This window comes from Kogia breviceps, chromosome 3 (genome assembly GCF_026419965.1).
Source record: "Kogia breviceps isolate mKogBre1 chromosome 3, mKogBre1 haplotype 1, whole genome shotgun sequence".
Taxonomy (NCBI): domain Eukaryota; kingdom Metazoa; phylum Chordata; class Mammalia; order Artiodactyla; family Physeteridae; genus Kogia; species Kogia breviceps.
The window spans coordinates 104,656,852-104,671,285 of record NC_081312.1 but is presented as its reverse complement, the minus strand read 5'-3'; the positions used below and the strand labels follow the sequence as shown (position 1 = coordinate 104,671,285).

At 36.2% G+C, this 14,434-nt stretch overlaps 1 protein-coding gene across 6 annotated transcripts in view; it reads right to left on the bottom strand.

Moving 5' to 3' along the window:
• The window catches only part of NRG4 (neuregulin 4), a 137,108-nt gene that overhangs the window by 4,415 nt on the left and 118,259 nt on the right, over positions 1 to 14,434 (bottom strand). For all 6 annotated transcript variants that reach the window (XM_067029423.1, XM_067029418.1, XM_067029419.1 and 3 more), the window contains exon 8: positions 6,529 to 6,614. In XM_067029423.1, the coding sequence (XP_066885524.1) occupies positions 6,598 to 6,614 (17 nt within the window). In that variant the 3' untranslated portion in view covers positions 6,529 to 6,597. The remainder of the gene's footprint in view (positions 1 to 6,528; positions 6,615 to 14,434) is intronic.

Sequence of the window (14,434 nt, the reverse complement as noted above, 5' to 3'; positions counted from 1 at the left end):
AGGGAGTGAGGGCGAAGTTATATTAAGAGCAAAGTTTTTATGCACTATTGAAGTTAAGCTGCTGTAAATTCAAATTAGTGTCATTGCTTCATGATGTTAAATGGAATCCCCATGGTAACCACAAAGAAATAGCTATAGAATACACACAAAAGGAAAAGAGAATTTAAATGTTTCACTATAAAACAAAAAACAAAAGAAGACACGAACACAGAAAATAAGGAGCAAAAATATTCCATGCAAATAGTAACTAAAAGAGAACAGTATATTACTATGAGACAAATAGACTTACAACCTTTTTGGATTTAAAGAGACAGAAAAGTACATTATATGTTAAAAGGTTTTATACAACAGTGTAACTTTTAAACATTTACACATCTAATAACATCCTCAAAATACATTAAGCAAAACACAACATACCAAAACAGCACTGCTTTCATTGCACCCCATAAGACAAAAATTCTAGCTGTAGATGCTTACATTAAAAAAAAAAATCTGAAATCAACATTCTAACTTTATAACTTATGAAACTAGAAAAAGAAGAATAGACTAAACCCAAAGCTAGTAGAAGGAAAATTAGAACTAAGATAAGCAAAATACTGAAAAAAATCAATAGAAAAATTTGAACTAAAAGCTAGTTCTTTGAAAAGGTTAATAAAGTGGACAAACCTTTAGCTAGATCAATAACAAGAGAAGACTTAACTTCTAAAAACAAATAAGAGTAGGGTTACTACTACTGAGTCTACAGAAATAAAAAGGATCATAAGAGTACTATGAGCAGTTTTAAACAAGCTGAGTAACCTAGACGAAATGGATATATTTCTGAAAACAAAAGCACAACCATACTAAGACTGATTCATGAAGAAATTAAAAATCTACATAGACCTATATCTAGAAGGGAGATGGATTGAATCAGTGGTCAAAAACCTCCCAACAAAGGAAAATCCTGCAACCTCTGGCTTTACATTTAAAGAAGAAATAACTCCAGTCCTCAAACTTTTCAAAAAAATTCAATAGGCGGGAACACTTCCTAATCCATTGTATAAGGACGGTATTGCCCTGATACCAAAGCCAGACAGTGACAACACAAGAAAGTTAAAGACCAATACCCCTGATGAATATTGATGCAAACATCTTAAAGTATTAGCAAAATTAATTCAAGAGCACATTAGAGGTTTTATATATTTTGAACAAGTGGATTTATTGCTGCAGTACAAGGATACACTGCATTAGCAGAATGAGGGTCACACATGGGATGCTGAAAAAATTTGACAAAATTCTTTTTGATTAAGAAAAACCCACCACCCCCCTATGAATTGAAGGAAGCTACCTGAATATAATAAAGACCACATATGAAAGTCTTACAGCTAACATCATACTCAATGGAGAAGGACTGAAAGCATTTCCTAACATTAGGAACAAGACAAGGACGCAGCTTTTACTACTGCTATTCAACATAGTGTTGGAAGTTCGAGGCAGAAGATTGAAATTAGAAAGGAAGAAGTAAAATTATCTCTGCAGAATACATGATCCTATATGTAGAAAACACTAATGATCCCTGCACCCCCAAATCTGTTAGAACTTAGAAACAAATCAGCAAAGTTGAAGCTACAGAAGCAACACACAAAATCAGCTGCCTTTCTGTACACTTAATATGTACAACCCAAAACAGAAATTAGGATAACTCCCTTTACAATAGCATCAAAAACAATAATATACATAGGAATTAACAATGAAGGTGAAAGACTTGTACACTGAAAACCACAAAACATTGCTGAATGATGTTAAAGATGACACACAAATGGAAAGACATCCCATGTTCATTGATTGGAAGACTTAATACTGGTATGATGTCAGGTGATCTACAGATTCAATGTAATCCACTTCAAAATCGCAATGACATGTTTTACAGAAATAGAAAAGCAGAATATCTAGGATCCCCAAATCACCAAAACAATCTTGAAAAAGATTAAAGATGGAAGGCTCACACTTCCTGATTTCAAATCTTACTGCAAAGCTACAATAATCAGAACTGTGGTACTGAATAAAAACAGACATATAGACTAGTGGAGTAGAAATAAAGAATCCAGAAATCCTCACATACATGGTCAAATGATTTGGGGGAAGTGCACCGACCATTTAATGGGAAAGGACAGTGTTTCCAACAAATGGTGTTGGGAAAATAGGATATCCACATGCAAAAGAATGCAGTTGGATTTTTATCTAACACCATATAGAAAAATTAATTCAAATGGACCAAGACCTAAGCCTAAGACTTAAAACTCCACTCTTAGAAGAAAACAGGGGAAAAGTTTCAGGACATTGGATTTGGCAGTGATTTCTTGGATATGACACCAAAGTCATAGGCATCAGAAGAAAAAAACAAACTGGGCTTCATCAAAAATTAAACATTTATGTATCAAAGGACACTATCAATGGAGTGAAAAAAGCAATCCACAGGGGCTTCCCTGGTGGTGCAGTGGTTGAGAGTCTCCCTGCTGATTCAGGGGACACGGGTTCGTGCCCTGGTCCGAGAAGACCCCACATGCCGCAGAGCGGCTAGGCCTGTGAGCCATGGCCTCTGAGCCTGCACATCTGGAGCCTGCGCTCCGCAACGGGAGAGGCCACAACAGTGAGAGGCCTGCGTACCAAAAAAAAAAAAAAAAAAAAAAAAGCAATCCACAGAATGGGAGAAAATATTTGCAAATCACATATATGATGAGGGATTAATATCCATTAATATATTTTAAAACTCCTAAAATGCAACAACAGCAACAAAAGACAACCCAAATCAAAATTGGGCAAAGGACTTGAATAGTCAGGTATCCAAAGAAGATACAGTATGGCCAATAAGCTCGTGAAAAAATGCTCAACATCACTAACCATTTGGGAAATGCAAATCAAAACCATGATGAAATACCACTTCATACCCATTAGGGTGGCTATTATTGGGGAAAAAAAAAGTGTTGACAAGGATGTGGAGAAACTGGAACTTTTGTTCATTGCTGCTAGGAATATAAAGTGGTATAGCTGCTGTAGAAAACAGTATGGCAGTTCCTCAAAAAATTAAATACAGAATTAGCATTTGATTCAGCAATTTCACTTCTGGGTATTTATACAAAAGAACAGAAAACAGGGGCTTGAACAGATACTTGCACATGAATGTTCATGGAAGCATTATCTCAATAGCCAAAAGGTGAAATGACTAATGTTCATTGATTGATGAATGAATAAGCAAAATGTGGTAGACACACACAGTGGAATATTAGTCATATAAAGGAATGAAATTTGGATACATACTGTAGTGCTGATGAACCCTGTAGACATGGTAAGTGAAATAAGCCACACACAAAAGGACAAATACATGATTCTACTTCCATGAAGTATTGAGAATATTCAAATACTTAAAGTAGAATGTTGCTTACTAGGGTGTCTAGTGGAGGAATGGGGAGTTATTGTTTATTGGTTACAGTGTTCAATATGGGATGATGAGAAAGTTCTGGAGATGGATGGTGGTGATGGTTGCACCAGTGTGAATATACTTAATGTCACTGAATTGTATATGTAAAAATGGTACATCTTATGTATGTTTTTCTACCATAAAAACTTATTTAAACCACCAAAAAAGTCATATAACTTAGCTATTTAAAAAAAAAGGTTATCAAGACAGAGGAAGTTTAATTTGTATATGGCTAAGTGAAAGAAGACAGTCTGAAAAGGTTACATACTGAATGACTCCAACTATATGACATTCTGGAAAACTATAGAGATAGTAAAGGGATTAGTGGTGATCACTGTGAGATTGGGAAGGGTGAGTAGATGGAGCACAGGAGATTTTTAGGGTGGTGAAGTTATTCAACATGATACTGTAGTGGTGGACACATAAAATGATGCATTTGTCAAAATCCATAAAACTATAACAAAAAGAGGAGCCTTAATGTAAACTATAGACTTGTTAACACTGTTTCGTTTGTTTCATTTTATTTATAATTGTTTCATTTATATTAGCAAATGTAGCACCCTAGTACATTTTACATAGATGTTTAATAGTAGGGAAAACTGTGTGGGAGAGGGAAGTATATGGGAACTCTGCATTGTCTTCTCAATCATTCTATAAATCTATAACTATAAAAAAAGAATCTGTTGGGCTTCTCTGGTGGTGCAGTGGTTGAGAATCTGCCTGCTAATGCAGGGGACATGGGTTCGAGCCCTGGTCTGGGAGGATCCCACATGCCGTGGAGCAACTAAGCCCGTGAGCCACAACTACTGAGCCTGCGCGTCTGGAGCCTGTGCTCCGCAGCAAGAGAGGCCGCGATAGTGAGAGGCCTGCGCACCGCGATGAAGAGTGGCCTCCGCTTGCCATAACTAGAAAAAGCCCTCGCACAGAAACGAAGACCCAACACAGCAAAAATAAATAAATTAATAAACTCCTACCCCCAACATCTTCTTTAAAAAAAAAAAAAAAAAAGTCTTAAACAATTCTATGAGGGTTTTGTATACTCTAGTGCCTCAAGCTCATATGTATTAGTTGTAAGTGAATGATGGGTTAATGAATGAGTGAATGAATGAATCAATGGCACTAGTGACATTCAATTCACAGTGCTCACACTGGGATAGACTGTTGGGAAAAGTCAGTGTGTACCCACTGAGGGATTAATAACCAGAATATTTGAAGAACTAAAATGCAACAACAGCAACAAGAGACAACCTAGTTCAAGATAAGCAAAGGACTTGAATAGGCAGGTATCCAAAGAAGATATACAGATGACCAATAAGCACATGAAAAGATGCTAAACATCACTAATTAGGGAAATGCAAATCAAAACCACAATGAGATACCACTTCACACCTATTAGGATGGCTATTCAAACAAACAAAAACAAGTGTTGGCAAGGATGTGGAGAAATGGCTTGAAGGGGAAGTTGTTCACAGGTGGGCTGTTCATTTGGCCAGAGCTTGCTCCTCTGCCTCAACTATTTACTAGCCCTAGACCTTTGGTGGTCAGAACTCCCACTGCTCCAAGCTACTCCACAACTCTTCATATGTCCTGAAAGTTGCCATTGTTTTTTTTTCTATTATATTTCAGGGTAACTACACAGTTCGAAAAACTGAAGAAACTGTTCTGGCCTAATGAATTCTTTATTTTGCTCCTAATAAGACGAAAACCTCACATTCTGCAAAATCATGCCCTAAAATTAAAAGCCTTATGGGGAAAATAAGTTTGGAATTTTGTAACCTGAGCAATAACAAAAACTAGAATCCTAAATTTCCACTAGTATCCACTGAGAATTAGTCCATCTGTATACTTAAACTTTTGGGCTTGTGTTTCTTTCAGATATAGATCCTTGAAATCAATTGCTTCTCATAGAGAAACGATTTTCATCAATATTAAAAATACGATCTAAAGGTAGCTGCCAGTGATAGGGATAGAGCAGGATAGTTACACAGGTAGTTTTAGAAGTCCCACTAGGGGATTATAGACACAAAGGGAATTTTGGGAGACCATTGTAAGCTAATGAACACTCAAGAAAGCAATCAACACTGTGAAACAAAACAGGTCTGCTTAACAATGAAACCATGCAATAAAAGTACAAGATATGCCCCAGGCCATTAAGTGAAAAAACAAGGCCTGCAGCCTGCTGATCCTTAGGACATGCACCTGAGCAAGTACCAAGGACAGGAATACAGGGGAAAGGTGGTGTTCCAAAGTAGAAGACCTTCATACTGAAACCTGAGATGATTTAACATATTTTTAGTCTTATGTTACCACCCTTCTGCTGATTTGAATAGCACCATGACAGTCCCCGTTTGACCAAATAGGGTCAAAAACTCCTCTGCCCCACCCAAAGGAGGAGCTAGTGATGTAAGTGTGATGTCCACTCAAAGAATGTGGAAGAAGGTGGTCTTCTCCCACTTGCCACTTTTTCTTTGATTATAAAAACGTAGCCCACTTAGTTCTTGGGGCAGAGCTCTCTTGCCTGCCAACTTGTATCCTTCACAAGCATCCTATACTAATAAATCCACTTCTTACCTCCAACTTTGTCCCTCACCGAATTCCTTCTGCACCAAGACATAAAGAACCTGTGAGTCATTAAGTCCTGAGACAAGTTGTGTGGTTTCACCTTCATCAATCAATGCTTTTTTTCTAATCACCGGGTGAAATGTCTTCATGCCTTACCTGTACTTGCAGCTTCCCCAGTCAGCTTAACAACAGTGGAAGCCACTAAAGCCACTCCTTGCCCTTAATTAGGATTTTCATCTTTTCTCTTAGAGTCTTCATATATTGCTAAAAGTTTATCGTTAGCTGTGAGAAACTTTGCCTCTGGATGCTTCAACACATTAGCTTACTGGGAAAAATCATGTTTGACCAATGCAACTTTCACATAGGATTGATATTACTCTATTTACCGACTGCAAATGATACATGTGACAGAAACACATACCTTGCAATAGGACAGACTGTGTTTCAGGGTATAATAACTTTCAGTCTTTTATTTAGAGAACAAAGGATTAATGTTTAATTTCTTTTACCTTTTGCTGTTTAATTTTCTGCCTTTGTAACAAAAAAAAGCAGTGATTTGGGTTCACTGTGATATTTCTTCAGTGTTCTCCATGACCTACAGAAAATAAGAATTAAGATGTTTTCTCCATCTCAATTTTTCTTTATATGCACACCTTCCAACACATCTTTATTTTATTCACACATATACATCCACCCCTTCTGTTTGTGATATGAAGAATTGAGGTGAACTAGCCTAGAACATCCAAATAAGCTGCACAATGCTCCTCAGAACACAGAAGAGTTGTGTCAGCACCTCCATTCAGATCTCACAGAAGAAAGTGTCCCTGCCTTTCCTCACTGCCTGTCTTCTGTTACCTAAAGTTCTAACAAGCCTGGTGAATTTTTTAAAAGATATTACAAATGATAAAGAGAGTAAGGGGAAAAGATTGCTAGAGTGAGTCATTCTAACGGCAATAAAAATTAATAACTGATGGCAAGAAAACAAGAAAGTAGCAAAAACAAAACAAAAATCAGGTCTAAAAACCAAACCAAAACAAAACAACCCTGTGGCTAGATAGGACTATTTAATGTAGGGACAATTCCCTCCATAGCCGATGAGCCCTAAGTCTGTAACCCATATCTGTGGAAGCATAACTGCAGTACAAAAAACTTGGACTTGGGGTTTAAATCCTTGTTCTACCACCTTCTAATGTGTGATCTTGACCTTAACCTCTCTAAGCCTCAGTTTTCTCTTTTGTAGAGTGAGAATAATACCACCTGCCTCACAATGGGTGTTAGGACTTAAAAGAGTTCTTCTCTGATATGAAATATCAACCACAGTGCCTGGCACCTACAGACACCTGATGTTCATGATTACATATTACAATGCTTTCTTTTTATTTGAAGAGCTGTACTTTCAGAACTAGGGCATTATTGCAATAGGGATACATAATCACAATCTAAATGTATGGCTAGGACTTTAGGCTGTAGGTTTACTTAATGAACGAATTGAAAAGATTGCCTAGGGAGGTTTATATTCCAGAGGCACATGGTGACATGAACAAACCTATCAGAAGGGAGTGATAAAATGAATAAAGCTTTATGGTGTGGTGGCAAGAGGAGTTTCCTGGTGAAAGCAGGTCATTAATAAAATTTAAAATAGAATGTACCATCATGCTGTGATTTTCATAACAAATATGAGCTAATAGCATTAAGCAATTCCCAGTCCCCATGATCAACTTTATTTTCATGACACAGATCTTGTCACATGCAGTAAAAGGCATTTCTTTTTGCTTTTCTTAAAGTAATGGCCTTGCAGTTACTGATAGACTGTTTAACCTTGAAAAAATAAGTGGTCAGTCAGCTAATTTTGTTATCTATGCCCAATACCTTATCTAGATTTTTACCCTTTGTTGTGACATCTTTTTTGCCTCCATTAAAAAAGAAAGCAGCAATTTAATACTTGAGTTCCAAAACTCTTTTCTCAATGAAACCAGAGTACCTCTGTGTGGAAAGCCTCCAAGGTAGCTTCTATTTTATTACAAACATGTCTTTATAAACAGGAAGAGGTCAACTTGTTTTTTATGTGTGTACATTTTCTAAAAAATAATTGAGTTTTTACCATGCCATTGAACGTTCTGAAAAAAAAAATTAAGAGGCAAACCTTTTGAAGAGAGATGTTATTGGTGAATTACAAACACGGATCCTTGTGCATCCAAGCATTACTGGCAGTCAACCATTCCTACGTCAGACTTTGCCTTATTTGTGTTAATCTTTCCAGTTAAAACCATGCTCAATAATAAATTTTCAGTTCTCTGAAAATTTCTTCACTGGTTACTTTACCATCAGGCAGTTTACAAGTGAATGTAGTTCCAGACAATATCATTACAAATTTAGCAAAAATCAACAAACTCACCAAACCATTAAAATACATGATTTCACTCAATTACAAAGTAGAGGAACACATCTCAATCTCTTGATAACTCAAAAGTTAATTTTGAGCATAATAAAATGAATAATCTGACAGTATCATTTAATAACAGCATCTCTTTCTGGCTTTTTATTGTGAAATATACATAATAAGATTTACCATTTTGACCATTTTTAACTGTACAGTTCAGTTCCACACTGTTGTACAATCATCACCGCCATGCATCTCCTAAACTTTTTCATAATCCCACACTGAAACTCGGTAGTCATTAAATAACTCCCCATTCTCCTACTCTTAGCCCCTGGTAACAACCATTTTACTTTCTGTCTCTATGAATTTGATTACTCTAGATACTTCAAATAAGTGAAATCATGTAATACTTATCTTTTGTGTTTGGCTTATTTCACTTAGCATACTGTCTTAAAAGTTCATCCATGTTGTAGCATGAATCAGAATTTGATTCCTTTTTAAGGCTAAATAATATTCCATTGTATTTATGTACCACTTTGGGTTTATCAATCATTACTTTTAAAAAAAATGTTTTATTTAAGTATAGTTGATTTACAACATTGTGTTAATTTCTGCTGTACAGCAAAGTGATTCCATTATACATATATATACAATCTTTTAAAAAATATTCTTTTCCATTATGGTTCATCACAGGATATTGAATATAGTTTCCTATGCTATACAGTAGGACCTCGTTGTTATCTATCCTGTATATAACAGGTTGCATCTCCTGACCCCAAACTCCCACTCCATCACTCCCCCACCCCCACCCCCTGGTAACCACAAGTCTGTTCTCTATGTCTCTGAGTCTGTTTCTGTTTCATAGATAAGTTTATTTGTGTTATACTTTAGATTCCTCATATAAGTGATATCACATGGTATTTGTTTTTTTACTTACTTTGCTTAGTATGATAATCTCTAGATCCATCCAGGTTGCTGCAAACAGCATTATTTCATTATTTTTTCATGGCTGAGTAGTATTCCATTGTATATATGTACCACATCTTCTTTACCCATTCATCTGTCAGTGGATATTTAGGTTGTTTCCATGTCTTGGCTACTGTGAATAGTGCTGCTGTGAACATAGGGGTTGCATGTATCTTTTCGAATTATAGTTTTGTCTGAATATATGCCCAGGAGTAGGATTGCTGGATTATACAGCAACTCTGTTTTTAGCTTTTTGAGGAACCTCGGTTTTCCATAGTGGCTGCACCAGTTTACATTCCCACCAACAGTGTAGGAGGGTTTGCTTTTCTCCACACCCTCTCCACCATTTGTTATTTGTAGACTTTTTAATGATGGCCAGTCTGACCAGTATAAGGTGATACCTCATTGCAGTTTTGATTTGCATTTCTTTAATAATTAGAGACGTTGAGCATCTTTTCATGTACCTGTTGGCCATCTGTATGTCTTCTTTGGAGAAATGTCTGTTTAGTTCTTCTGCCTATTTTTTGATTGGGCTGTTTGGTTTTTTGTTGAGTTGTATGAGCTGTTTGTATATTTTGGAGATTAAGCCCTTGTTGGTTGCATCATTTGCAAATATTTCTCCCCTTCCGTGGGTTGTCTCTTTGTTCTGTTTATGGTTTCCTTTGCTGTGCAAAAGCTTATGTTTGATTAGGTCCCATTTGTTTATTTTTGCTTTTATTTCTATTGCTGACCTAAGAAAACCTTGGTACAATTTATGTCAGAGAATGTTTTGCCTATGTTCTCTTCTAGGAGTTTTATGATGTCACATCCTATGTTTAAGTCTTTAAGCCATTTAGAGTTTATTTTTGTGTGCGGTATGAGGGTGTGTTCTAACTTCATTGATTTACATGCAGCTGTCCAGTCATTTCATTCCTCGATGGACATTTGGGTGGTTTCCATCTTTTGGCTATTGTGAATAATGCTTCTATGAACAGTGGTATACAAATAACTATTTGAGCTTCTGGCTTCGATTCTCTTATGTATATACCCTGAAATGGAATTGCTGGGTCATATAGTGATTCTATGTTTAATTTTTTTGCAGTCACTTCCCATTCCAAACTCAACCCTAGGTAAACACTTGCATAGTATCTTCAAGGTTCATCCATGTTATAGCATTAACCTTAATATAAATGCAAGCATGCAATTTGTGGTCTTTTGTGGCTGGTATCACTTAGCATAATGGAGATTTATCCATGTTACAGTGTGTATCAATACTCTGTCTCTTTTAATGGCTGAATAGTATTCCATTTTATGGACATACCATACCTAGTTGATGAATATTTAGATTATTTCCACTTTGGGTTTAGTATGAATATTGCCACTATGGACATTCAAGTCTTTGTGTAGACATATGTTTTCATTTATTGTGGGTTGTTATCTAGGATGGGATTGCTGGATATTAAGATAAATTTATGTTTAACTCTTTAAGAAACTGCTAAACTGTTTTCCACAGTAGCTATACTATTTATTTCTTTTCTTTTTTCTTTTTTTTTGAATTGAAATATAGTTGATGTACAATATTATGTTAGTTTCAGGTGTCCTACATAATGATTTGACATCTGCATACATTATGAAATAAGTCTAGTAATCATCTGTCCCATACAAAGTTATTATAATATTATTGATCATATTCTTCATGCTGTATGTTACCTCCCCATGACTTATTTATTATATAACTGGAGGTTTGTACCTCTTAATCCCCTTCACCTATTTTGTCCACCACCCCTCCTTTCTGGCAACCACCAATTTCTTCTTTGTTATCTATGAGTCTGTTTTTATAGATTCTTCCTTTTGTAATTTTTATATTTCTAGCTGTGGTTTCTTCTTTTCTGCTTATATAAGTCCCTTTAACATTTCTTGTAAAGCCAGTTTACTGGTGCTGAACTCTCAGCTTTGGCTTGTCTGAAAAACTCTTTATCTCTCCTTCCTGGGTAGAGTATTCTTGGTTGTAGGCTTTTTCCTTTCCTCACACTGAACATACTGTGCTGTTCCCTTCTGACCTGCAAAGTTTCTGCTGAGAAGTCAGCTGACAGTGTTATGAGTTCCTTTGTACATCACTAGTTGTCTTGGTGTGGACCTCTTTGGGTTCGTCTTGTTTGGGACTCTCTGTGCTTCCTGGACCTGGATGTGTTTCCTTTCCTAGGTTAGGGAAGTTTTCAACTATTATTTCTTCAAATAAATTCTCTGCTCCTTTCTCTCTTCTCAATTTCTGAGACCTCTATAATGTGGATGTTAGTACTCTTGATGTTGTCCCAAAGGTCTCAAACTATCCTGATTTAAAAATCTTTTCTTCTTTTTTTCTGTTCAGCTTGGGTGATTTCCACTACTCAATTTTACTTTTTTACATATACATGTAACAAATATACATGTTAACAAATTCCTAGTATACAATATAGTATTATTAACTAGTCATCATGTTGTACTTTAGATTTCTTCATTTATTCATCCCTACATAACCACAACTTTGCAACCTTTTGACCAGCGTCTCCCCACTTCTCCCACTTCCTTACCCCTATAACCACCCTTCTTCTACTCTCTGCTTCTGCGTAACTTTTTGTAGGTAAAACGTATAAATGTGGGACTTCCCTGGCGGTCCAGTGGTTAGGACTCTGCACTTTCACTGCAGGGGGCACAGGTTCAATCCCTGGTCGGGGAACTAAGATGCTGCATGCCACGTGGTGTGGCCAAAAAAAAAAAAAGATTAAAAAAAACCATATAAATGAGGTCATGCAGTATTTTTCTTTATTTGTCTGGCTTACTTCACTTAGCACACTGTCCTGCAGGTCCATTCATGTTTTTGCAAATGGCAGGATCTCCTTTTTATTTTTTTTTTTATTTTTTATTTTTTTTGGTTTTTGTGGTACGCGGGCCTCTCACTGTTGTGGCCTCTCCCGTTGCGGAGCACAGGCTCCGGATGCACAGGCTCAGCGGCCATGGCTCACGGGCCCAGCCGCTCCGCGGCATGTGGGATCTTCCCGGACCCGGGCACAAACCCGTGTCTCCTGCATCGGCAGGCGGATTCTCAACCACTGCGCCACCAGGGAAGCCCAGGATCTCCTTTTTAAAGGCTGAGTAATATTTCGTTGTATATACCACCATTTCTTTATCCATTCATCCATTGATGGACACAGGTTGTTTTCATATCTTGGCTATTGTAAATAATGCTGCAATAAACATGGGAGCACAGCTATCTCTTTGAGGTACTGATTTCATTTCCTTTGGGTATATACCCAGAAGAGGGATTGCTGGATTATATGGTAGTCCTATTTTTAATTTTTTGAGGAACCTCCATAACATTTTCTATAATGGCTTAACCAATTTACATTCCCACCAACAGTGTACAAAGTTTCCTTTTTTTCCCAACATCCTTGCCAACACTTATCTTTTATCTTTTTGATAATAGCCATGAGGTAATATTTCATTGTGGTTTTGATTTGCATTTCCCTGATGATTAATGATAGTGAATACCTTTCATATACTTATTAGCTATTTGTATATCTTCTTTGGAAAAATGTCCATTCAGGTCCTTTGCTCCTCTCCTCCTTTTTGGTCACATACACAAAGGAAAAAACTAATTTCTGGAAACTCTGGGAAATTTTCTGTCTACTTCATGGGCTTATGTATTAAGATGTAATTGGTCCTATGACACTCAGTAAGAAGAGAGAGGACTCTTACTTGAATTTAACGTTTAAAAAAATAAAATTTGCGATTAACTCATAAGAAATCCTACACTTAAAATCCCATTTGACTGCTTTATAAACAGTTATTTTAATATTTCATTTATTTAGAATTGTAGAAGTAAAAAGGCATTCCACATACATTTCTCTGAGAACTCAAAGAAAGAATGAGCTTAGCATTCTGGAGAGGCCATTTTAAAATTGGGTTGGTTGGTTTTTTTGGTATTGAGTTGTATGAGTTCCTTATTTATTTTGGGTTTTAAGCCCATTTCTGATACATGTTTGCAAATATTTTCTCCCATTCCTTAGGCTGCATTCTCATTTTGTTGATTATTTCTTTTGCTGTGTGAAGATTTTTAGTTTGATGTAGTCCCTCTTGTTTATTTTTGCTTTTGTTGCCTGAGCTTTTGGTGTCATATCCAAAAAAATCATTGCAAATGCCAAGGAGCTTTTTTCCTATATTTCCTTCTAGGAGTTTTATGGTTCAGATCCTGCACGTAAGTATTTAATTCATTCTGAGTTGATATTTGTGTATGATGCACTATAGTGGTCCAATTTCATTCTTTTCTATGTGTATATCCAATTCTCCCAACACCATTTATTGAGAAGAATATCCTTTGTGTATTCTTGGCACCCTTGTCAAAAATTCATTGACTGTACATGATGGGATTCATTTCTGGTTTCCTCAATTCTGTTCCATTATCTATGTGTTTCTTTTTATGCCAGTACCATACTGCCTTGATTACTGTAGCTTTGTAATATAATTTGGAACCAGGAAGTATGTTGCCTCCAACTCTCCTCTTTTGCAAGATTGCTTTGGCTATTCAGAGTCTTTTGTGGTTTCATACAAATTTTAATATTGATTTTTCTATTTCTGTGAAAAATGCTATTGGAATTGTATGGTTTTCATTGTACAGATCTTTCACCTCCTTGGTTAAATTAATTCCTAAGTATGTTATTCATTTTGACGCTATTGAAGATAGGATTGTTTTCTTGATTTCCTTTTTGTATAGATCACTGTTTGTGTAGAGAAATGCAACTGATTTTTATATGCTGATTTTTGTATCCTGCAACTTTACTGAATTCATTTATTCTAACAGTTTATTAATGAGTGTTTAGGGTTTTCTACATATATGAGCATGTCATCTGCAAACAGAGATAATTTAACTTCTTCCTTTCATATTGGGATGTTTTTTCCTTTCTCTTCTTTTCTTTGTCTGATTGCTCTTGCTAGTACTTCCAGTACTATGTTGAATAGAACTTGTGAGAGTGGGCATCCTTGCCTTATACTGAATCTTAGAGAAAAAGCTTACAGTTTTTTCCCATTGATAATGATGTTAGCTGTGGGATTTT